The following is a 26762-nucleotide window of genomic DNA, read 5'->3' on the forward strand; positions in this document are numbered from 1 at the left end:
GCGCGCCCCGGCCGCGGCCGCCGCGGGCCCGGCGCGGGTTGCTCAACGACACCGAGGAGTAACGAGTGAGGCCCCAGTACCTGCTCAAGCTATACAGCCCGCGATACCTTCATACTCGTGCGCGCCCCGGCCGCGGCCGCCGCGGGCCCGGCGCGGGTTGCTCAACGACACCGAGGAGTAACGAGTGAGGCCCCAGTACCTGCTCAAGCTATACAGCCCGCGATACCTTCATACTCGTGCGCGCCCCGGCCGCGGCCGCCGCGGGCCCGGCGCGGGTTGCTCAACGACACCGAGGAGTAACGAGTGAGGCCCCAGTACCTGCTCAAGCTATACAGCCCACGATACCTTCATACTCGTGCGCGCCCCGGCCGCGGCCGCCGCGGGCCCGGCGCGGGTTGCTCAACGACACCGAGGAGTAACGAGTGAGGCCCCAGTACCTGCTCAAGCTATACAGCCCACGATACCTTCATACTCGTGCGCGCCCCGGCCGCGGCCGCCGCGGGCCCGGCGCGGGTTGCTCAACGACACCGAGGAGTAACGAGTGAGGCCCCAGTACCTGCTCAAGCTATACAGCCCGCGATACCTTCATACTCGTGCGCGCCCCGGCCGCGGCCGCCGCGGGCCCGGCGCGGGTTGCTCAACGACACCGAGGAGTAACGAGTGAGGCCCCAGTACCTGCTCAAGCTATACAGCCCACGATACCTTCATACTCGTGCGCGCCCCGGCCGCGGCCGCCGCGGGCCCGGCGCGGGTTGCTCAACGACACCGAGGAGTAACGAGTGAGGCCCCAGTACCTGCTCAAGCTATACAGCCCGCGATACCTTCATACTCGTGCGCGCCCCGGCCGCGGCCGCCGCGGGCCCGGCGCGGGTTGCTCAACGACACCGAGGAGTAACGAGTGAGGCCCCAGTACCTGCTCAAGCTATACAGCCCGCGATACCTTCATACTCGTGCGCGCCCCGGCCGCGGCCGCCGCGGGCCCGGCGCGGGTTGCTCAACGACACCGAGGAGTAACGAGTGAGGCCCCAGTACCTGCTCAAGCTATACAGCCCGCGATACCTTCATACTCGTGCGCGCCCCGGCCGCGGCCGCCGCGGGCCCGGCGCGGGTTGCTCAACGACACCGAGGAGTAACGAGTGAGGCCCCAGTACCTGCTCAAGCTATACAGCCCACGATACCTTCATACTCGTGCGCGCCCCGGCCGCGGCCGCCGCGGGCCCGGCGCGGGTTGCTCAACGACACCGAGGAGTAACGAGTGAGGCCCCAGTACCTGCTCAAGCTATACAGCCCACGATACCTTCATACTCGTGCGCGCCCCGGCCGCGGCCGCCGCGGGCCCGGCGCGGGTTGCTCAACGACACCGAGGAGTAACGAGTGAGGCCCCAGTACCTGCTCAAGCTATACAGCCCGCGATACCTTCATACTCGTGCGCGCCCCGGCCGCGGCCGCCGCGGGCCCGGCGCGGGTTGCTCAACGACACCGAGGAGTAACGAGTGAGGCCCCAGTACCTGCTCAAGCTATACAGCCCACGATACCTTCATACTCGTGCGCGCCCCGGCCGCGGCCGCCGCGGGCCCGGCGCGGGTTGCTCAACGACACCGAGGAGTAACGAGTGAGGCCCCAGTACCTGCTCAAGCTATACAGCCCGCGATACCTTCATACTCGTGCGCGCCCCGGCCGCGGCCGCCGCGGGCCCGGCGCGGGTTGCTCAACGACACCGAGGAGTAACGAGTGAGGCCCCAGTACCTGCTCAAGCTATACAGCCCACGATACCTTCATACTCGTGCGCGCCCCGGCCGCGGCCGCCGCGGGCCCGGCGCGGGTTGCTCAACGACACCGAGGAGTAACGAGTGAGGCCCCAGTACCTGCTCAAGCTATACAGCCCGCGATACCTTCATACTCGTGCGCGCCCCGGCCGCGGCCGCCGCGGGCCCGGCGCGGGTTGCTCAACGACACCGAGGAGTAACGAGTGAGGCCCCAGTACCTGCTCAAGCTATACAGCCCACGATACCTTCATACTCGTGCGCGCCCCGGCCGCGGCCGCCGCGGGCCCGGCGCGGGTTGCTCAACGACACCGAGGAGTAACGAGTGAGGCCCCAGTACCTGCTCAAGCTATACAGCCCACGATACCTTCATACTCGTGCGCGCCCCGGCCGCGGCCGCCGCGGGCCCGGCGCGGGTTGCTCAACGACACCGAGGAGTAACGAGTGAGGCCCCAGTACCTGCTCAAGCTATACAGCCCACGATACCTTCATACTCGTGCGCGCCCCGGCCGCGGCCGCCGCGGGCCCGGCGCGGGTTGCTCAACGACACCGAGGAGTAACGAGTGAGGCCCCAGTACCTGCTCAAGCTATACAGCCCACGATACCTTCATACTCGTGCGCGCCCCGGCCGCGGCCGCCGCGGGCCCGGCGCGGGTTGCTCAACGACACCGAGGAGTAACGAGTGAGGCCCTGGTACCTGCTCAAGCTATACAGCCCGCGATACCTTCATACTCATGCGCGCCCCGGCCGCGGCCGCCGCGGGCCCGGCGCGGGTTGCTCAACGACACCGAGGAGTAACGAGTGAGGCCCCAGTACCTGCTCAAGCTAAATTACATAAAAACTGCGTTTCGAAACTATAGTTTGGAACTAAAAAGTAAAAAGCACTAGTTCGAGAAATTGAGCTTCTCGCACGCTACGCAGCCACAAAAAGTACCACTTTTTGAGCAACTGTATTAAAAATGATTTTTTTTATTCGCATTAATTATTTTTATGATTTTGACCCATGTTCTTTCACTGATATGCGTTAAAATTGTTAAATAACAAACGAAACCGTCAACGCCATCTATACGACTGTAGGCCAAAACTAGTAGCGCCCTCTGAACGAGAATCAAATTTTCTTGATTTTCGAGGCACGTTTTTTCCTTAGACTGTATCCATCTATTACGGAGTTATATCTATCTTTGGTAATATCTACATAATACATAATCGTTTTAAAGTACCTGTTCAACTTAAGTTAGCTACTCTGAGATTATTTTAGTCACTTTTTAAATGGATAAAGGTTCATTGATTGTTTTAGATGTATCACGTAAAAGACAGTGCTTCAAAGCGAGCTAACCTAGGCGCTTCGGTTAGTCGTTTGAATATTCAGACTGACTACAAAATACTACCTTTTTCGGCTGTCAAACAAGCACGAGTTTTTCGTAACCTTTACCAACACATAAGATATATATAGAATAAAATTTGCTCATAAATGAATGATCTCACGAGCTTTTGTCGTAAATCTTTTGACCTAGTAGCTACAGCTCAATATCAACCTTCGTGCATTTCGATAAGGTTCAGGATGACGCGCCGCACACGATAGGCGTGGCATGCAAATACGGCCACACCATGCTCCTCGCGCTACTCCTCGCTCTGCTCCTCGCGTTGCCGCGATGTTGCCCTCTCTGGCCATACTGCTCTATTGGCGGGATTAATCGCGACGCTCCATCACAGATTAATAAATGTTCCATACTTCATATTGCCGGTCCTTTGACTCGCGAAAAAACCGATAAAATAGGGAGCGGTGGGCAGGACGAGTAACGTGGCCGCGGTAAAAGGATTAAGTGCTCATAGTTTTGATGTTTGTTTCAGATCGGAGAGTCTGCCGCGGCGACAGTCCGTGCCCGCTCCTCAGGTACCGCTCGAAACGGCTGTTTAGACATTTATGAGTGCAAACACTTAGAGTAAATTGGGTCGAAAACTGCATTTCGGAAAATCTGGGAACCACGTCAAGTGATAGATAGCTATTAGCGATAATTTAAATATGCCTATCGATTAGTCCACTTCACATAATTTACATGATTATATCGCGAGGAAATTGCCGCGCTAAGCAGCTCGGTCTGTGTAGACGTGCCTCGGCCGCATTGCCTCGGGCGAGGCACGTCTCCACCGACCGAGCTGCTTCGCGCGGCAATTCCCTTGCGAGGCTGCTTGTTCTGTGTGGACCCGACTATTAAGATTTTGGACCCGGTTTGCACTCTGTGTGTAATACCAGCTTCAAGTGTAACAATGATAAAAATGCAAATATTTTAAATCATTGTAAATTTGATTCTGGTTTAGTAAGTCCATTTAATGACAATAGTAAATCTTAATTTAATTCATATAGGTTTACTAATGGTGGCATAAATGGTTTTCGTTAGTACTAATGACCATTAAAAAAATAGTACTAAACAGTGAATACAAACGCCTAAATATATCTTAGCCTAAAACTGCCAGTAGTTTAATCATTAAGTTAGGTTTTTTATTTTATTTAAAGTATGTAGATTAAGAAGCAAGTGGGAAATTCATTCATCTGAACTATTTCTTTAACTTGCTTGGGATTATTGAGATTTGCTTTGCATTTAAAGTATTTTACTACAAACAATATGTGATGTCTGTGCGTTTATGTTTTATGTTGGTGTCAGTTATAACTGTCATATTTGTCGGAAGATGTATTATATATTAAGCACGAATATGTATTAAGTAATGAGGTAAAATCTTTGCACATCTATTAGTTAACTTGTCTTTTAAGATAATAAAATATTGACTGCAAAAAACGAGGGCGATCTAGATCTCGAAACTAACTATTTATTAACGTAACGTATTTGATATACAAATACATACCTACAAAAATTTAATGTGGGTACTTTATAATATTTAATTATAGTGCAATGTAGATATAGCATCTATCTTCCGTGAAATGGGACTATATTAAGCTTACTGCATGTATGTAGTGTTATAACAGTGTGGTAAAATGAGGGGGTGAAATTATTAATCTGACAAATAAGAAGGAACATTATACTTATGGAATAATGTCATTGGCCGAACAACTGAGCCACGGTGGTTTTTTCTGTTTACATTTTTTTAAATCCGTGGAATAGACTAGTATTACTTCTCATACTTATTTTTTAAAGCTTTGATTAGGTATCGTTATTTTAACTTTTTAACCTATTCATTTCATGTTTAAAATATTCACCAACAACACTATTTATAATTTTTAATGTTTTAAATATATTAATAACGGGTCACTCACGTGTTTTAAGTGACTTAAAACACGTGAGTAACCCGTTATTAATATATTTAATATGTCTATGTCTCACGGAAGTTTTGTTATTAAAATATTTTTAATGTTAATAAGGTAGAGTTCATTTCTAACACCTGTGTCAAGTGTCATCTATTAAATCAAGAGGTGGGTGGTCTTAATTATCATCAAAACATATCATTGTTATACATTTGTTTTGCTATTTTGTTGGTTTGGTTGTGATGTGTAATAAACATAAAAAGGTATTTAAAAGATTATGTAGTACATGCACTGCACGTACATAGTGTAGTATTACATTAACTCGAAGTGTAAGAATGAGTCACAATTCACAAATAATAATTTTTACCACATCAGCTCGTAAAAGTTCCCTTTTTTCTTCAAAAACTGACGGGAAAGTTACATCTAGTCCACACGAGTGGATTTTGAATGATAAATATTTAATATTGTTAAATTGGATTTGATTTGTAATATTTTACGGTTAGTATTTTCCACACGTGTGGTGACAAATTTTGCGTTCATTCGGTAGCAAAGTGTCTTGAAACCGTAATAATCAAGATTCCACTTTTCGAATTTTCAATTTTGAATTTTTTCGCTTGCTCGGGTATCAAATTATAGAACGTTCAGTTAACACATATTCCCCCTTGTAAAATAAATAACTATTATTTTGAGATTACATATATAGATAATCACTCACTAAATGCTATAAGTACATTGATACACAATATACACATACATAATACATAATATACACAGTATTTACACTTACTCTTTTAAGTACCTTTTCATGAAAATAACATTATTAATATTTGTTATTGCCTATATAATACAGTAACTTTAGACATTTTCGTTTTGCGTCAAATCCAGTAGTTCTCATATTTTGCTGACTTGTTTATGATGTTGGATATGAAAACGATATATCACTTGCCCTAGTTGCTAAGAGCAGGAAGAAATATAGCATAGATTGGACCTCGGGATCCGACCCTTTCCCCTCCCTTTTTGGGGGGTAGGCACGGTACAATCTCGTGGCTACCGGGCCAAATCAGCTTTGTTTGGCCTTAGGAACAATCGTGCCAAGCGGCATCGCCTGAGACTAAACTGCATACTCACTGCACTCACTTAGCCTACGAATTCAATTTCAAATATAAATTAATTTTGAAAGGCTTTAATCTTGGAAACTATTAGATTTACAGAGACGATTCTAGTCTCGTATCTGAAGTCTTGAGAAGGTAGGGCAAACTTTGTGGCTTTTCGGTGATACTTGGTAATTCGGTGATACTACGTTATTATCTTACACAACTCTCACCATGAGGAAATACAAGCTATAAGATCGATGGCAGCTATCAGTTTTGATGCTTGCAATCGGGTTGGCAGCGATTTAATTGCTTACATTTCACCAGTGTGAGCTTAGCGTAAGATAATAACGCAGTATCACCGAATTACCAAGTATCACCGATAAGCCAAGGTTTGCCCTACCATTAAAAACTAGTCCTTTAGGGTTATAATTACCCAAATCTAAAAAACAAAACCGAAACTAGCGGTTTTTTCGATTTTTGACAAAATTGTTCGGCGCTCAAAGTCATAAACTTGCATTATTCATTAAGCCAACATCGTAAACAAGTCTGTAAAATATAAGAACTACCAGATTTGACGCAAAAGAACCCCCTTACACAAGGCGACAAAGTTACTGGATTAATATAAGACTGAAGCTAGCTTTTTATGAACATATACTAAGTATGTAATGGTGCTGTTTACTCAATAAACGTATTCTTGCATGTGTGTGTTTTATTTTGTCGCTTCGCATCCGCTTTCTATGTTTGTGTGTTCATTTGCTTCATATGGTGGTAGCTCTGATCTTAGTCTTTCCAATATAAAGGTTTTAAACTAACTAGTTTTCGGCGTATGCGAATCGATTTTCATTTATTTTTAGTTAGGATAGGTCGGTTGTTATAAATGTTAAGTATCTAATATTATTAAAGACAATTTTGGAATATTTTTATTGTTTAAAATTAGCAATGCAGTGGTTGCGGATGACAGTAGTACCTATATTCTACTTATGCTTTTAATTCCTAATACTTCATACGTATTCATAGTATAGACGACATACCAAACAATGGAATTGTTGCAATCACAACCTGTACCACGCGACCAAAACGTCGTAAGCGCCGTAAAATTCATGGCGTTTACGCGTGTAGGTCGTGAGATTCACACTCCGCTTCTATGGTTTTTGATACCAAAACAGCAGCAATTCATGGCGCAAAATACTGGTTCTCTGTGCCAGTTCTATACGTTAGTAATAATAGTTCAAGTAGTAGTAGTGGCACGCGCTCAGGCACAATGGCCACGCGCTCAGTCACAATGCCCAAGCACTTAAAAAAAACAATTACTTTTGTTTAACAGATTAGGGTTTTTGCCGTAAAAATCATTTGAGAAGATTCAAACTATACCCATATTGAGATTACTGTAACGTGTAAAATCATTTAGCTTTTTTTCTCTAAGATAGTTTTAAAAATACACAATTTTCTTCATTCAGTTTTTTTAAATAAAATCATATCGAATCGTAGCCAACCCTAGTTGTTTCACCGGCGCGTAATGATTGTAAAACGGTTTCCTTTTCGATGAAAGCTTCGTAAGAACTTTTGGACGGTCAGTGGCGTTGCTAGGCGTGGGAGAATGGGGTCTTCGCCCACGGCCTCGCACTTAGGGGGGCATCGAAAAGCCAACCTTTTCATTACCTTGGGAAAACACATAGAAAAGGACGTCGCAGATGTGGTTTTCGCCCACGGCTAGATTGGTTCACGCTAGGCCACTGCGGACGGTTACCCTAAAAAAATAATTCGAATTCGAAGAGTTAATCTCTATCTCAATCGCTCTTGCTTGATGAAGAAGACAATTTTCGTATGTAGCTCTGACTGCGTGAATGAAAGTCCTAAATGTTGTGGTGTCCGCCCGCGCAGGTCCGCGAGCCGTCCCCCGCCGCTCCCGCCCCTTCCACCTCTGCACAATGCCGGTAAGTGTTGCTACATGCATTTCACGAAGGCCATTCTGACTTCAAGGTCTCATCACGCGTGCGTAACGCAGCACTGCTCCGGTGCAATATAGTCTGGCCGATGTCGGTTGAAAAAAAAAACGTGAAATTAAAATGTACTATTTGGGATCGATCTATTATTTTTAAATTTGGCGCATTTTGCTAGTGGATGATTGGTTTGCCAGACTACATCGCTTGCGTTGCGTACTAATAACAAATGCACGCACCGCAAGCAAGATAGCCAGAGCTGCGCTGCATTACACGCGGTGTGGCATGCCTTTAGATTTGATGCACATGATATGCGTGCACGTTCGCATTGTAATGTTCGAACCCTCATAAGAGGCTTTAGACCGCTTGCGTACCGTGTGTGTTGCAGTGTGACGTCTCTTATTAGGATTCTTACATTACATGTGAACTGGGTACTTGCATTCGGTGCGTACCGACGTTTATTATGACGGTAGACAAATCTTCTTGCCTTCGCGAAATGCAACAACAATACATGTGGATAATATCTTAAAATATGACTAGTTGCACATTATATACTATTCCTTTAGTCAACAAATTAAGGACGACTCACGTTAGACCGGGCCGTGTCCGGGCCGGAGCTTCCGGCGCTTACTTTTCTATGACATGACAGGTGATCACGTGATGCTCTCCATAGAAAACGAAGCGCCGGAAGCTCCGGCCCGGACACGGTCCGGTCTAACGTGAGTCATCCTTAAGGGTGTGTTGGGAGAAGATTGAACGGGTTTTTATGAGGGGTAAGACAAAAAATCGTCCTTATGCCCAAGCACTACGGGCGACTTTTCATCTTACCCCGCATGAAAAACCCGTCGAATCTTATCCCAACGCACCCTATATGTTAAATTTTCACAGCTTTACGAATGTAATCGTCTAAAGGATGACTCACATTAGAACGGTCCGGGTCCGAGGCTTCCGACACCGTTTTCTATGAATGGTGATTAGTGATAATGGTGATCACGTGATGCTTTCTATAGAACACTGAAGTGTCGGACACCTCGGCCTGGATCCGGACTGTTCTAACTTGAGTCATCCTTTATCCTATATATCAATAATAGCCATGCAAATCTAAACACATTGGTTAATACGATTAAGAAAATTTTTAATCGATAATTTGACATTAATTTATAGACATTGTTCTGCCTTACCCTAAAGTTAAAAATGTCGCGCCTAGTTACGTTTTAAGATTGCAATGGCATAATAATATACTAATTATATATTGCTAAGCACAATAATGATATAACCTGTGTCGTAAGCCTTTTGCTTAAAGCCAATTGTAACACAGAATATTCGCACCATGGCTGACATTCATATTGCGTTTTAAGCTAACTTCGATAAAAAGGGCACATTCTTCGCACTAAAATTATAATATAATTCTGTTTTCATTGAAACCCGTACGATTTCAGTTATCCTAATACCGTTTAAAACTAGGGCCCAAAATAAACACCATTAGGTATTCAACCTGGATAGCCGAGGCATAAAATTTGTGGCGCGAAATCTCCAATGATGTCACGTGGGAATTGTCATCTCTCTCTTGAGTGATTCTCTTGAGAGTAGCTATGAGTCTAACACAATATCGTGCAAAAATTACAGTTTAATACATATCGTCTGATCTGATGTCAGAGGGTGTTCAGAAAAAAGTGTAGGTACTTTTTTTGGAAAAAATTAACCTTTTGGGTTATTATGACTCAGAATCAAGAGGACTATTGATTTAAACAAAGAAAAAAAACTGTCCCCAGTTTTTCATACATATTTTGGGTATCAGTTTTGTGACGGTCCATACAAAATGTATGTGAAAATGCGTCTTAAAACTCTCTTTTTTTCGGACACTTTCCTTTTTAAATCAATAGTCCTCGTGATTCTGAAAAGAAATAATCTAAAAGTTGGCTGTTGTTGGAAAAAAGTACATGGTACACTTAACTAAAATATCCGTCAACGTTCTTTTGGACCCACTTATTCAATATCCTGTATATTTGTGTACCTTCACAAAATGCACTTTTCGACACTCTACAGGAGGCTAGCGGAGGCCACGCCGGACCTAGTGCTGGACTTACCAGCACGGGCGCCGATTGAGGCCACCGTACCGCCCGCCGACGCCGCCGAAACGTTCGCTAGCAACCGCGACACGCTGAAGAAGCGGCCCTCGCACAAGTAAGTTCATAAACTTACCGACACGGAAGCGGACTGAAGCGAGTGCGCTGCCCGCCGACGCCGCCGAAACGTTCGCTAGCAACCGCGACACGCTCAAGAAGCGGCCCTCGCACAAGTAAGTTCATAAACTTACCGACACGGACGCGGACTGAAGTAAGTAAGTCCATCCATATATATAAGCTGAAGGACGTTTTCCTTCCTAAAGCCTAATGTTCACCGAGCTCCTTTGCATGGGCACACCTTACAGGGTACCTATGTAGGTACATATTTACAATCAGCAAAGCTATTAGCTTAGCGCCGCTGCATACAAATGTGTAGGTATGCAGGAATGCCAAGCTCTTCTGGCAATTGAAAATGTTCAATGCAAACTCCAAATGAATGGAAATCGAAACTTTGATACTCGTAGAATATTAACGATTCTTTTGTTTTGTAAATTATTCGATCATAAGAATTTCGACCGAAATTACTCTTCAACAAAATATTTACATGATGGGTGTTACAAGACTGACTTGTATATAAAAGTACCTAGGTAGTACTTACATATGTGTGCGAAGAGCGATAGCGGTGAAGCAAAGAAATAACTTGGATGAGATCTGATGTTAATCGCCTTGATTAAATACTTATGTATTAAAAAAAAAAAGTGAAAGATTGTCATCATTACTTTAACCCTACCTATTATTTTTATTTCAGACCATCATCATCAGACAGCACAATCGCCCCCGACGACCCTCCCGACCCCACAGACAAGCCTGACGAGGCCGAAACCTCAGCATCGGCCTCGGCGGCCCCTGAAAGCCCAGTACCCGCACGCAACACCGCCCGCGTCGCCGCCAAATTCGCCGACTTGACGCTTACCGGCGGCTCGCTCAAACCGGCTTTAGCCGCTAAACCGGCCTTGCTGAGGAGGCCTACGCCACATCCGCAACATGCGAGGCCGCAGCCGCCGCCTGACGAAACCACTTAGGGTACAAATAGACGCCTAGGGCACGAAACGCACAATCGGCGCTGACGTCGACCGCTATATTGGCTAAAAACAATGCCGTTGGCGTAACATCTTGGCCACGACATTGCGCGACTGGCTTCGGCTAAGGCGATAACCAGAGGTTGGAGCGAGACACAGCGATCGGACCTTTCGTTCCCACTTATGGTTTTCGCCTTAGCCGAAGCCGGTCGCTCACCAATATCGTGGCCAGGACGTAAAGCGGGATTTACATTACGAAATTAGTGGCGTGAAATTAATGTCGTGATAGTAGTTTTACCAACAGTTTTACGCGTAATTTATAACATGCATTACGAAAGTATTAAATTACACGTGAAACTGTTGGTAAAACTACTGTCACGACATTAATTTCACGCCACTAATTTCGTAATGTAAATCCCGCTTAAGAGTCGAACGTGCACTCTCGTAGCGTGCGTTCCGTGGTCCTCGGCTGAGACGCCCAAGCCGGCTTTGGCGAAACTGGCGTTGCTGAAGCCGTATCATTGGCCGCCTGATGAAGTCATTTAAAGCTTGACAGTTATAGGTCTCCAGGACTCGATTGTAGTTCGAAATTTCTGAATGCGAACCTGTTTTAAGGAAATTGGTAGTATTGGTATTCAATGCTGAAGTCGAAGATCAATTTGTGTTGTAGTAGTTATGTCTGGTTTCAATCTGATACGTACCTACCGATTGACTGCTACATAATTTGTAACGTAATATTTGCATAAGCACACACATCGCAAACTATTCAGAACTATAACTGGGTCTTGTTGGACCATAATTGTTTGGTTAAAATGGCGCTTAGAGACGATTGCATCTATCGATATTATCAGCTCTTTTATCGTCTACACCCTTGAATGTACTTACAATGTTAATCTTTATAATACTGATTTAAACTTTCACGATTTACGAACTTATTTTACGCGATTAAGTCTCGTCGTTGTGAATAATAATCTTTATAATATACCTATATATAACTCATGGTTGCGTGAATGAGGATTCATATTTTAGAAATAATTTTATATATACGTCCAGTTTGCCCTAAAATAAACCTTATTGATGCGACTATGACCGTCACGTATTTACACCAACATCACAATTGTCACTTGACACTGGCAATTTGTCAAAATGACAAGTAACAACCGTACGTAGTGTACGTAGCAGTGTATTGTCAGTGTCAATCGTCAAGTTACTAAAAAAGCTCAGTTACATATCAAGCAAAGTGCTCAAACAAACCTAATTGCTCATTGAAATGTTTTTGAGTATTTTTTTTAAAGATGCAATCGTCGAAAATGAATAAGAGGCTTAAAATCATCGACCTTTTGGTCACAATGTCGTCCGACAAACGTTCTTATGTTGCGATGTCTTATCGCTGAGGTTTTGCTGGATCGACAAGTCTGAAAAACGTTTGAGCTTGTGTGAGAGGGTGCTTTTTAGACATTTACGCCACTAAAAATGCCGGCTAATCCGAGAAAGAAGAGGATAAACGCGCACAGATAGCACTGCAATCGATTACCTAACTTAAGCGTAACCAAATAATAAAATACAGTTGGAACCTTTTTAATCTGTAGGGTTTTAATCTTGACGCGTTACGGTGACAAATTTTGAATTTCACTGCGTTTTTAGAGATCGATATGTTCAACCAGACTGCAGACTAGAGAAATGTTCGTTCTAAAAGAATGTTTTAATTAATCTGACATGTCACAAGTTAACAAACTTATGGCAAAACTGGTTACATTACACTTGTAAGATCTTTCTTACCTTCCTTAAAAGACGTTTTTACATTTTTGTTGATCCAGTATAAAACAGCGTTTTAATCATAATTATTTTTCTAGAACATATTGACATAATAATTCGACTTATACGAGTTCAGAATGTAGTTATAAATGTATTGCTATTTTAATAATTATTGTATTGTATTGACAACGTTATTATCAATAGTTGTCAAATTTGTATGGATGGATGTATTTTTGTGTGCTCATCTCATGTACTCAATTTCTACTAGGGTAAGTTTTATTCGTACTAGCGGTCCCTGTCTGTAAGCTTGTGGTGCTTAAAATGGTCAAACATAATTATACGTATTGTAAGAAAGAAATGGGTTTAACATCCCACAGGTTAGAACGAGATTGAAATTCTATACCTAGTCTTGTATATGTATAAACTGCCTGTTTTACAAAATGGAGGTCTCTTCCTTCAGAAATGGCAGCAAATATCAGTTTGGGAAAAATAATACTTTTAACACCAAAAAGAAATTGCAGAGTCGTCTCGTAAAAAACTTCAAAAAACTGGTCTTCTCTCAAAAGATTTGACCATTTTAACCCCCCTGAAATCGTGACCTGAGAAATGAAACTTTTAAACTACTCGGTTAAGTGCGCATGGCATTATTTGTCATTCAACTAGGCTCTTTTATAAACTTGACAATTGTCATTTGACATTAATACTTTGTCGTACATACGGCTTTATAAAAATAAAGTTCTAAAGTACATAGCGATTAGCGATTGTCTTTACTTGTTAACACATTCTCTGCCAACGTTTTTTTAAGCGCTACGCTTGTGGCCGATCCCGGTTTTCCGGCTTTGTACCTATAGGAAAGCGACTACGAACACCGAGAAACCGCCGAGCGGGTTTCCGGCACTCAACGTGTTAATTCAGAAATATGCGGTGAATTTTTAGTGTCATATCACAATTGTCAAGTTTGTTTTTTTTCTCAGATCGCGAATTAGTTATTTCTCTTTCTTATATCCAGCCCTCGGGCTAGCCGGCCGCTGCTCGTGTATGGGACATTAAATCGTATTTATATGGACACAAGATCTATTTTATATATCATTATTTTTATACGCTTCTCGAATGCGGCAGTCGATCTAAAGATTAGGTAAATTCTATTTAAATTAAGCGTTTTATGGTGTCTAGTATATTAGGAAGCTGTAGAATGAAAGCAGGAAAAATAATATGCTAATACGATACATAAGTAATATTGGGTAGCTCCTTTAAAACTGCATACGGTATAGCGTTTTTTTTTACTTTTGTGTTTTATTTTTAAGAGGCGCAAAAGTAACCAGTGATTAAACAAATAAATATTTAAAATCAATTTAAGTTAACTGCATCGACATTAGTTAAAGTGAGGAAGTAGTACGAACGTCATATTTTAAAAGTATTTTGATATATGGTGAGTGGTGACATTTTGATATTCTGTCGCTTCAAAGTCTATGCAGAGTTGACATGGTCCGATTCTACTTAATTTGTTAGTCCACCAAAAATGTGCTCAATTAGAATTGATCATACAATGTTGAATTAATCATTTTGCGACCACTGTCTAAATACTTACCTATGTGACAAGGCGCACAATTTAAATGTAAAGATTGAGCGTCAAAACTATTAAGTTATTAAGCAACGGTCATATTCTAAATTAGGCCTATAACTAACAATAACGGTCGGCTGCCTCATTTGAGGGTATGGTATACACGTGAGATGGAAGTGAGGTAATGAGGTAGTGAGTTAAGGTTGAGAGCGGCGGCCGTCGTCTGTGATATATTGTATCGAATCTGTACCTCTGTAACCTTTTCACAATAAACCAGTATTACCCGCGTATTAGTGTGTTTTTATCTTAATTTCCTGCTACTCCCGTATACCCTTTTGTCCTCGACAAGCACAGATGGAACAATAAGTGCGAGAGGTATTCTAAATATCTCACTAACTTTCACCTTTTTATGCTAACATTTCTAATGGACCGCGAGCCAGGCGCAAATTTCGTCAGTCATCGCCTTCTGGGCGAAAACTCGTATAGCGGTTAACGGCTATGTATGATGAACCCTCGTAAACGTCAGCTGCCACTACGTTGGTGGGTTGAGGAATGGCAGCCACCGAAACGCGTAACACAACGGTCTTTCCACCGCGATACAACTGGCTGACGATTTGTTTTTATTAACAATAGCATCTAAACTACCATCTGACAAAGTATCAAACGGGAGGCGATGACGCCGATGACTGAAAATAATTTTCTTTTTTACATGTTCATGTGACCAGCTGACGGTCTTTCCACTCTCTTTTTCGGCTGACGATTTTGTTTATTCACTGTAGCATCTAAACTATAATCTGACAAAGTATCAAGCGGGAGGGATGACTAAAATTTGTTTATAGACTTTATTTGCTGCCATTCCAAAACCCACCAACGGAGCGGCAGCTGACGTTCACAAGGGTTCATCATACATAGCTGTTAACCACTATACGAGTTTTCGCCCGGGAGGCGATTGGTCATGGAAATCTGTTCCTGGCCCGCGGTCTATAATTATTCTTAGCGTTTCTCGGTGTAACATTAGCTAGTGGCTATAGGCAGACATATTGATGACGGAGCGTTTCGCAGCCTAAAGCCGACCATTCTTCGGGGTTGTAAATAAAAGTCAACATATGCAACAATGATATATAATCTGGCGGCTAGTATCGGAGGCAGTGGTCGTGGTGCGCGTGGTGCATGGGCGCGGCGTTTTCCTTGTCGCGCGCGTAGTGCGGCGCCGCGGTGCCCACCGCCGCCGCCACCGTTGTCGGGAACTGGTCCTGGATCGGGGCTTCGTATTCGTCGCCGGAGTTGTCTGGAAACGTAATAAAAATATGTTGAACATCGTAGTAGAGATTTGGCTGAAGTGCATTGACAGGCGGCTCTTTGTATCCTTATAGATCTGAGCTTAGAGCCGCAGGGCCAATCAATGGCGACAAAGAGCAACCATTCTTTATTGTAGTTTCGTGTGGACAAAACTACGTAAGAGCTACGCATAACGAAAGTCTGCGCTCTCCTAGCACACGAACCGAGGACAAGAAGGGAGAATAGTGATAAGGTAAGTAATATACCACTGTATACCGTGAAAAACAACGCCGAACACTGTTCAAGTTTGTCAAGCCTAAATATGGGGAAATAAAGTGTATGCATAAAAAGTTTGTCTAGAATAAAGAACGGTGGAGACTTCTTTCTTTCTAAAGTAATGAAACAGCCAGTACCTATGTAACAATGCTTCCGCGATTGGTATGTGCGTCAGCTAGGGAAGAGCAAAAGGGGACATACCTGAAGCTTCCAAATTGCCGAAGAGCCTAGCAGCACCGGCGGCGCATTGTTCGCGTCGTCGTCCCTGGACCGACGTAATGGCCTATGGGCTGTGCCGAGCTGAACTCACGCACACCGACCTTGATTGCGGTCTGGATATAACTGGGAACATACCTGAAGCTTCCAAGTAGCCGAAAAGCGTTGTTCGCGTCGGCGTGGTGAAGTTACGCACGCCGGTCGGCACTTTGAGGTTGCGGCTCTCAATATGAGTTTAAACATACCTGAAGCTTCCAAGTATCCGAAGAGCCTAGCGGCGCCGGCGGCGCGTTGTTCGCGCCGGCGTCCCTGAGCGGACGTAGTGGCGTCCTCTGTGGGCTGCGTCGGCGTGGTGAAGTTACGCACGCCGGTCGGCACTTTGAGGTTGCGGCTCTCGATATGACTGGAATGGAGTAAGTTATTGCCAAAAAATAATGATCACATATTCCCAACACCCAGAGATTACCCACCCCTACCAACTAAACGGTTATCACCTAAGCTCACGCTATCAAGGCTACTAAGTGAATAAGATCACGACAGTTTACGTACGTTACGTGCTTAAAAAATATTACAAGCTGATAGCTTACGCCCCAATGTTGGAACTCATGCAGAGACTAAGAGATACTCCTTTCATGATACAGAAAATTTATACGTAGTACCACTGTATATATATTGTATGTAAATAAATCTATCAATAAATGTTATATTCGAGTTAGTAGGTACTTACTGGGCTTCTCGCAAATGAAGTGCCAATTGATGCTGATCATCCGCCAAAAACGGACATTTAGCGCACGCCTTCTTATTATGAACTTTATGCACATGCGTCGCCAACCTTTCAGCGCGCGCCGCCTTATACTCGCAGAGCGCACACGCAAACGGCTTCAAATGCGTATTTAGATGCCGCTTCAGACACCAGTTATCCACCCCTGACCACGTGCAATAGCAGCACGCGTATCGTCTCTCTCCCTTCCGTCGTACACCCGCTGTGGTATTGGTCACTGTCGGGCTATTAGTTACTACAGGGGTGGTATTGGCTACAGTTTTCGGTTGCGGTATAGTCGCAGGCGCCTCTGCTTTCGCTAGCGGCGCGCGTTCGATTTTAACTGGCGCCCGATACTCTTGGATAGGTGGAGGTTCTGCCGGAGGTTTTGAATTGTAATAGACGTTAGTCGTGGTCGCTGGTTGGTTTTTGGTCGGTCGTCTTATTCTATTTAGGTCGTAGGGTTGATCTCTGTGCATGCGTAGGAAGTGTTTCTTGACGTGGTCGGCTCTGTTGAATTGTTTTTGGCAGAGGTAGCAGTGGAAGGGTTTTTCGTCGCGGTGGATGTTTTCGTGCCGGGTGAAGAGGTCGCGGCGGTCGGTGGCGTAGGGGCAGGCAGGGCAGGCGTAGCGCTTGCCGGGCTCCGCTGCGGGCGCGGGCTCTGGCGCCGGGGGCTCCACGGCGACTGCGACAGGCACGGGGTTGGTTCGGCGCTCGTTACGTTGGTTTTCCACCTGGAGAAAAAAGTTAGGAATGTGTTGGAGAGAGTTAAAGGATGTAACTATACTTTTTTCAGAAAAGATTTTGCTTGTCCTGTCTAACTAAGAGTAGAGTAACTGTTCAAAAGTTACGACTGATGTAAGACACCGGTTAATGGCCGAGCAAGAAGAAAGTATAAATATCTGAATTTATCTGCAAGTTTGTCATGTTGTACCTTTGTTTTCAGTCGCTGCAGGTATCGGGTAACGTCATCGAGAGCCGGGTTTTCCCGTAGCAGCTGGTCGGCCGCCGCGGGGTCCGAGTGGTGGTCTCGCGCGAGATGCTGTCTCACTGCTCGCGCCCATCCGCTTGCAAAGCCACACTGTAAACAAACACAGTAATAAGAGGTTATTTTGTAAACACTGCATTCCGTACATTAATCACTTCTTTGGTCAGGTTTGTTTGTCGTTACTTAAGATACCCAGGCACTAGGCAGGCCCAGGCGACAGAAACATATATTACCTGAGCCAGCGGATAGTGGAAAATCCTAGCATGTAAATCAGTCCCAAGCCAGTGCTCAGCCACCCTCGCAAGGAAGCCGACACACTTGAACAGTCTCTGGGCAGGGTTGTAAGCAGCCATTTCGGGAATGATCCCAGACTAAAGGTTCTTGTAAACTAAGGTATTTAGCATAAGTGTCTGTAAAAATTACCTGAGCCAGCGGGCAATGGAACACCCGGGCATGTGAATGAGTCCCAAGCCAGTGTTCAGCCACCCTCGCCAGGAAGCCGACGCATTCGCATTCCGTACACTTGAATAGTCTCTGGGCAGGGTTGTAAGAAGCCACTCGGGAATGGGCCCAGGCCAAAGGTTCTTCCGCTGCCGTCCATCGGTCTTCGGCAGCTGGGTCGATTCGGGGGGTGAAGTTAGCCTAGAAACAAGAAAATTTTCGTTATTATTCCTGACTGGTCATAGTAAAAAAGAATAGAAAGATCCAAATGCTGACGCAGAAAATGTTAGGAACCGTAAAGAAAAAGATAAGAAATGCCAACTCCGAGCAAATGGGGCATGGGTCAAGGAACAGGTAACGATAATGACTATTTTTATGTATTACTTGAAGCTTGCAATGTTCCCTAAATTGTGATTTGCAAAAATTGCCTTCCAGCGTCTGGAAAGTACTGCCTGTTAGTATCAGACAATTCCTAATACCTATAGAGTTAAGTCATTGTAGGGTTTTGTTTGAGCGTTTAAGTGTGTCCTCCGGGGGCAGCTCCTCTTCCAGGTCCCTTTCAGGAGCTGGGAACCCCACACCGAAGGCGCCGCCGCCCACGTTAGCCTCGCATGTGACACATTTTTGTTGAAGTTACAGAGGATTTGGATAGAATTTTCTGGGAGAAGTACTTACTTGCAAGATCCCAGGAGGCGGGAACCCATTCTGCATCAACGCAGCAAGGCCCCAGGCAGTGATGTGTTCCTCAGGGCGCAGTTCCTCTTCAAGATCCCTCTCAGCAGCTGGGAACTCAACGCCGATGACGCCGCCACCCACGGTCGCCTGCCACACCAACGTCTGGTTACAGTTAGCCGCCCCGAGGGCTTGTATAATGGATGTGCGTTTTAAATACAGGTCATGTTAACAGTGGTGAGGTATCACACATAACTAACACTATATAAGTTGAAGCTAAAAGGCCTGATTCTTCTCAATAATTGCACTCGGTGCTAGTAAATAAATCACATGTTGATATAAATATGAAAACAGTATTGCAGATTGGATTGGGTTAGGACAATTATAATTGACGTGTTTGTTCTGACTGTTCCTTTAGTATATTTTGGTGGCATTTTTAGATATCTGGTAGATGTACAGGCCTTCCACTTCCACTAAAGAACTAAAAATATCAACAAAACCCATAGTTAATTCGTTAAGAACATGTTAAGTTGAAAAGTTCGAATGGATCTGTCATGAAGTCACTTTCTTGGATTTAAACAGGGTTAGGCAATTTTTTGATGAGAAAGAAATCAACAGCGAAATATAGCAACCTAAAGGAGTCACAAATATGAATTTGATCTAAACGACTTTAATCTAGAGGTAGTAGAAATAAGGTAATAAATATAGTAGTACTTAGTAGTAGTAGTGTTTATTTCATGGAAGTCTGAAAGGTTTAAAGGGGCTTGAAAAGCCCCGTGAGTTGTGTTTCATTGCCATCCTGCCCTAGTGAAAAGTTAGGTATTAATATGTCGTACCTCCTCCCCGTAGAGTTTCTTAGTGATCTCCTTAAACATATCTTCGCAGTCCATGGTGAGGGCTGCAACGCTCGACACTGTGCTCTCCATTCCGCGCTACACGCTGCGCTGCAACAAACGAATTGTGTCAACCCTACAACTTTGGGAACAAATCAAATTATTTTAATATATGTTTTTTTAAGTAGTTATATACTAGGGGTAGCCTAGAGGTCCAAGGCATTATAGCCGCGTAAGCGGAAGACTTCTGTTCGACTTTGGCCTCCGCCACTTGAGGACTTTACTAATGTTTCTAGTGTATATATATATATATATATGAAATTTATAAATATTAGTTTATAATTTGTGTCAACTCTATTGAATAACCACCTAAAAGAGCCTATTCTGCCCTATTATTATGCAAAATACAAGTGGGTATGCGTTCCTGTGGTTAAAAATAACTGGACTTAAAGCCTTAGGTATTTTTTTCCTGAATGCTTCTAATTCCTAAAACTATGCGATGAAAGCCTAAGTAAAATCTATTCAACCCATTTTCCCGAACGTTAATAACCCACATTGCAAATTGAAGTTTGTTTTTACCTGTTTTTGCATTGTACTCCTACAATATTTAATAAAATTACATTGACAATAATCTAGCTAGTTCAGAACGTACAAAATTATTAATAAAAATAATGAATATGGACATTATGGGCAGAATAGATACGAAAACAAAACTTAAAAAATAACCTGACTACCGAAAGGAATTTTTCGAAGCATTTTGGACGTTTTAATTGTAGTTATATTAAAATATAAATTAATATTCCGAAGACCCGGTTTCAAAATTTGCCAATCTAAACTGAACTCTGTCAAATTGACAAAGAGTCAAAGCTTAATGGAGGTCTATGTACTATGCGTAGGACGCTGGTCGTCAGGAGGTTAAGTGAATATTGAAAACAAGTAAATTTTATAAACTTTCTAAAATATATCTCACTGTCATTAGTACGCCATATCCGATAAAATTAATTTTAATAACTTTTTGAGTAATTTTCCTTAGATCTCAATTCAATCTGCAGTTTACTACACGTATTGAACAAAGGAAAGCAAAGGTTACAGTGACCAGCGATCGCCACGCCATCTAGCAATTTATTTTTTATATAGCCTAAATCGCTACTTTTCCTTCCCTACATTCGACCATCTGATACGCGTCACCCGGGCTTCCCCGAACGCGTGCAGATATGCCCCCACCCCTGGGGCGGCGAGGGGTGACAAAAGGCGGACGTAGAGGGAAGTTTGACTTTTACAGATTGGAGGTATGACGATTTGCAAGCAAGTGAAAATCTAAAATAATGTTATTTATGTTGTTTTTTAGAGCTACGTTCTAATTTTCGCAGATTTTTATAAGATTTTTAAACAGTTATATATTGTTCTTTAGAGAGTAAAGTAATATTTTTTTTCAACTTAATATAAATATCAAAGATACCTCAGAGTAACCGAACATTGAAAACATTTGACGTCTCATACACATTCATACGTTTGATACAAATAAATTATGTATGGAAAAAAATACAGAGTAATTATTTGGACACAGTGAACTAGTATTTTATTTGAATGTAATTTTGGTGAATTATCAACATTATTATTTTTGTTCGTTTTCTAAAGGTCAACCTTAATGTTAAAATAAAATTACAACCAAATTTAACGCGATGGCGGGTGGGGATTAAAAACTTACTTTCAAACCTTTGTCCATATTTTAACAATAATTTCACTTTTAGTCCACCATAAAACACAAAGAAAACCACTCACTAGGCACAAAGAAAATCCAAAATGGCTCGATAATCTCCCATTACAGTACCATTAAAAAAATCAATAACAGAAACATTACATCTGAACCATGTTAGCAAGGCGGGCGGGAGAAATCTTCACGCGCGGTGCATCAAACACTACGCGTGTTTTTTAGTTCAAATATTATGTTTTACAAAGGCAAGGTGTGGTAAGAAATATAGGATTACAAATAATAGGTTTCTTACCTGAAGTAGCATGGAGCTCAAGCCAGGCCGGCGCGCCGCCGCCGACTGAGGGATCGATCGGGCGCCCCCCGCACGGTATTGACTAAATACTTGCCCACGCATACTCCTAATGTAGATAAGGCCTGGACGTTGGCTTAGTTTAAAGGGGGATGTTAATGTTGAGATTGAATAGGCGGGAAAGGTATTAAATGTTTAGTGATTCATGTTTTTTTTCGAATTCGCTTAGTCTCGCCCGGGAATCGAACCGACTGAAACTTAAAAAATAACACTATTTTATTTCACTTCTCGATACAGTTCATGTTAGTCTTAAAATATCTATAAGAAACATTAGGTCGTATACTCGCCTATCGTACAAAATATCCACAAAATCGAATATTTAGTATTTTTTTAATTTTAAGTCGGTTCGATTCCCTGGCGATACAAGCGAATATTAAAAATCTTTGAATGCAGTTTTGTTTCTTTTTAAATATACAAAATAATGTTTCCTTTAAGTAAAATAAGCTAACTTAAGGTTTTAAGTATACTTTCCCTCCAGGGCCCATTAATTTTTTCCACACTGTATACCTAATTGTATCAAAACTGAATGAAAACGTATTCGAGTTGGTGCGTATGTATATTACGGCCAACTGCGACAACAAATTGGAATGATAAATTGAAGATAGCCGGATTCAGATTTAACAATTTGTTACGGTTTTGATGTTATTTTGATACGACATTGAACATCGCTCACGCTGATTGATACGTGCAAAATGAAGTGAAAGTCGTGCGTGAGATTTCATTTCATTTCATTTATTTCATTCAATAAGCACTAACAGCTAAACCTTACGTGGCATTATAATTAATACTTAATGGCTAACATGCATTAATTGCTAAAAACAAAAAGATAGACATACAAATTGCAACTTAAGTAAATAAGATTTCGTTAATTTAAACCGGAATAAATGTCACATACAAAACACATATTACATTTGTTTCATAATAATTTTTAAGAAAAAACAATTAAAACGAATTAATAGCCAATGTTAAAACACTCAATATTAAATTTAAATTAATCTGTTATTAAGAATGTAAAAATGTCAAATCGAAAAAACAATAGCTATTTATTTTAAATTCCCAATATTATACCATAAACTTAATGCTAAATGATGGAGCTAGTGGTAACGATACTTTCAATATAGCGACAGGATGCAGCTAAGCGATGCGCGCCAAGCACCAAGACGATCGTCAAGGTCTTATCAAAACCAGTTCAAAATTATAAATTGTTTATTTCAAATCGACCTCCACCTTCTGTAGCTCCTTTTAGTACTTAGAGGATATAACCAAACGGAGTAACCTTTAACAGGCGTTCCCCTCTGTCGAAAATAGGCGGTCAATAGTCATACACAATGTATGGACTAACGTTTATCTGACATGGCTATTTTTACGTTACGTATACATTTGACGTGCTCCTCCCCCGCAAAAATCGGCAGACTGTTTTGTAGAGAATTAGAGACATGGCGTCTCCGTTTGGTTATATCCTCCAAGTTTTAGTAAGATTATTATACACCTACGATTACTGTAGGTGTATCGCCCACTAGTCAGAGCCCAGACATTGTATTCTTAAGAAAATCTTCATAATTTAATAAACATACAATATTTAATGAAATAATATTATAAACTGTCATGATTTGAACTTCTAAGGCGCCCACGGGAAAACAGATATAAAAGTAATACTTTTTACACAATACGAATGAAAGAAAAAGCTTCTTTTTAAACTGAAATAGATGTCATATATTAAAGAAAAAGTGACGAAGCCCTCCAGTAGCGAAGGCCGGATTCGAACCGGCGCGGCGTCTTTAGCAATCCGGGCTAACGCCTTGAACCCTTAGGCCTCATTCTCACGAGCGCTTTTTATGCGCTTCTCACGAGCGCACGACGCGCGTTAAAAAAGCGTTTGAATGACACAAATGGAAACATGTATATTTATTCACACGATGGCGGTAACGCTTTTCATCAAGCGTTGTTGGATTTTCAACTTTCAGCCTTGGTCTTTAAATCGAATTTAGCGTGCGGGCAGATTCAAGCACTTTTTTAACGCGCGTTGAAAAAGCGCTCGTGAGTATGAGGCCTTAGGCCACCCCGCCACGGCTTCTTTTTTAATTTCTGTTTTTTTTGTTACTATAAAAAAAAAACATTTATTCTGGCGAAATAAACCCTATTTTACATTTAATTATTCTGCCAAACTGCAAGACAGTTTGTTGGCAGAGGGGACTCCCTTAAAACAGATGGGTAGTCTTAGCTAATTACATACTAAGTAATAGGCTTACTTAGTATGTAATTAGCTAAGTGTACATCTTAGTGTTCACGGTAGTAACTTCAATTTAACTTTTTTGGTGAAGTGAGTTCAGGTCCTTCTCCAAACGCTGAGCACTGAGTGGACGGCTGTGCGTGCCCGGGATCTCTGATATAATCGTGTGTCACAGCCTCTTTGCTCCGAAACTACTGGACCAATTAAGTTAAAATTTGGCACACACGTGTAGACGGACATGTAACGTCTAAAAATCAATTTGAAACTTAGGGGCCACTTTTGGTGGGTAAATGAGAAAATTAAAAAACAATGTTTTGCAAACTATATCGTGTCATATATCAAATGAAAGAGCTTATTGTGAGAATCCCAAATATATATTTTTTATAATTTTAAGATAAACAGTTTAGAAGTTCTTCAAGAAAATATGCAAAAAATTACCATTATCTCCGAAACTACTGGGTCTAAAATTTTGAAAAAAAATACGCCACATTGAAGGAATATTTGGTGTAAGTACCGTAAGTAGAAGGTTGATGCAGTTTCTTCTCTCCACTCACACGAGGATTTTGTGAGTAATATCGAAGGAGTATCAGTCGATGACAAGTGTCGGGAAATAGCAAAAACTAGGGCCAGCGGCACGGAGCATAAAAATAATGGAGGTTACACGAACAATGGAATTTTAAGCACATTTTACGTTTTCACTCACGTATTTTTAAAGGTAGTATGTCTCACGATAATTTAAATTCGCAGAATAGAATTAACAAACTTTCGGGGTAAGAAAATATGACTGTCAAAATTTTCTGCCTCTTTCAATAGAACGATTCCCCTGTAAGTAGCATGTTATTCCTTTCAAGAGCCTTTTACTGTACTTTTACTATATTATCCTGGAAGTTTTTATCCAGTGACATAAGAAGCCAGTTTCCTAACAAATGAAATCAAATACTCTTAATAAAAAGATATGTGTAAATATGCTAACGTTTAAATTATAACTCCACTATGACTTGTATGGGCGTTTATCTAGTAATTCAACATTGGGATTTAGAACGAATAATAGTATAATATTCGGAACAAAAAATAAAGATTAGGCGAAATTAGCGACGGGCGGCGAAGTAGGGTATTTTTTTTTAAATATATAATATTTTTTTCTGCTGCTCTATTTTTTGTGAATTCAATGTACATCCATTTTTTGGTTAAAATTATTATTTCACTTCACCAACGGTGAAGTTAGGGTTTCCTACAGTAGGTAGATAATTTTGCCAACTAATTTTAAATGAATTGCAACATTAATAACGAGGTTTGTTCATGACTGCTGTAGAATAATTGAATATTTCTATTGAAAAACAAGCTTATTCATAAGCTAAGTCTTCATTACTTGGTTCAAATATTTGTTATACAAGCAACCTCCACTATCCTATAAGCTTCTTGGTGGGTTAGCTGATTTCCCCAGGGGCCGCGATGGTCCGTCATTTTTCCGGGTCTCGAGGTCCGGGGTTCAAAAGGAAAAACAAGGGAAGCTGAATTATTGAGTCTTTTATTCTATTTGTTATATAGGATAAGTTTCGGTCTAAGATAGGGGTGGGCCGTTTAAATTCGAAATGTCGGAAACGTTAGGTCTTTAATCGTTACACATATCATATTACACTGAAACTAACTTAGAATTTCACTTAATCTTTCATCTGTGGGAGACCCGAATCGGGCATCAGTTTTTGCGGCAATTTCAAATTCAAAATTTGAACTTCAAGGTCACTATTTAAATAGCAGATCAGACAAGCCACAGATGAAAGGTTATGATTATTGAATATAGCAGTTCATAGAATATTTAATAAAAGTTTTTTAAAATTTTGTACTTTTTTCACATGCGTAAATTGTAAAGTTATTGGAAATAAAACAAACCAGATCGTTTTTACTTACGTCGCATAGCGCCATCCAATATTAATTGGAGCGGCGTTAATAATAGCGTAAGCGCCATCCAATATTAATTGGAGCGGCGTTAATAATAGCGTAAGCGCCAACCGCCATAAGGTACTTTTACCCGTGGGACGTCACATATCTTTACTATTTCATATCTGGTGAATCTCTATTTCATTTCCCGAATCGCGCCGATCATCATTGTGTAATTTGATTACAATGTAAAGTTTGTTCACGGGATTCCCTTTTTATGCAGAAAGCATTTAGAGTATTTGACTATCTTTTTTCGAACTGTCAAAACGATTTTACTACTATGATTTATATGAAACACAAGCATGTGACGTCACTATCAAATTACCTACTCTTTATAGTTATACGGGTTTTAAAATAGAAATTGTGTCTAAAAAACGATTAATAACGCAAAAAGGCGGACTTAATGCTAATGCCACTCTCCTGTAGTTGTTTTTGTCATAGGCGCCTTCCGACATCCGATTTCGGATCGGACAATGTGAAAACGCTCTAAGAGCTCTGCTGCTAAAGTATAAAATACTTTTGGTTTAGAAGACATTAGCTATTTTGAAAA

General features: G+C 42.2%; 2 protein-coding genes across 11 annotated transcripts in view; one reads left to right on the forward strand and one right to left on the reverse strand.

The window, feature by feature from the left end:
- Positions 1-14807, forward strand: part of LOC134747567 (SLIT-ROBO Rho GTPase-activating protein 3-like) — a 97731-nt gene extending 82924 nt beyond the window's left edge. For 5 of the 7 annotated variants that reach the window (XM_063682147.1, XM_063682150.1, XM_063682146.1 and 2 more), the window contains 4 exons: positions 3615-3657; positions 7998-8050; positions 10103-10240; positions 10931-14807. In XM_063682147.1, coding sequence (XP_063538217.1) covers positions 3615-3657; positions 7998-8050; positions 10103-10240; positions 10931-11204 — 508 coding nt within the window. In that variant the 3' untranslated portion in view covers positions 11205-14807. The remainder of the gene's footprint in view (positions 1-3614; positions 3658-7997; positions 8051-10102; positions 10241-10930) is intronic. The other 2 variants (XR_010128342.1, XR_010128343.1) reach the window with 1 other exon arrangement.
- An 817-nt stretch (positions 14808-15624) lies between these two features.
- LOC134747564 (zinc finger protein 319) lies at positions 15625-22121 on the reverse strand. Of its 4 annotated transcripts, none has more exons than XM_063682133.1 (8): positions 21988-22121; positions 19985-20087; positions 19152-19313; positions 18459-18677; positions 17982-18128; positions 17015-17781; positions 16533-16690; positions 15625-15805 (listed from the first exon to the last, which is right to left on the reverse strand). In XM_063682133.1, the coding sequence occupies exons 2-8, from the start codon at positions 20072-20074 to the stop codon at positions 15651-15653; spliced, it is 1698 nt and encodes a 565-aa protein (XP_063538203.1). In that variant the 5' UTR covers positions 20075-20087; positions 21988-22121; the 3' UTR covers positions 15625-15650. The 4 variants fall into 4 exon arrangements, with proteins under 4 accessions (XP_063538203.1, XP_063538205.1, XP_063538204.1 ...); XM_063682135.1 differs by having other exon boundaries at positions 19152-19298; positions 21988-22120; XM_063682134.1 differs by having other exon boundaries at positions 19152-19298; positions 19985-20092; positions 21988-22087.
- Between the last annotated feature and the right edge of the window lie 4641 nt (positions 22122-26762).

The sequence above is a fragment of the Cydia strobilella genome, chromosome 15 (assembly GCF_947568885.1).
Source record: "Cydia strobilella chromosome 15, ilCydStro3.1, whole genome shotgun sequence".
Taxonomy (NCBI): Eukaryota; Metazoa; Arthropoda; class Insecta; order Lepidoptera; family Tortricidae; genus Cydia; species Cydia strobilella.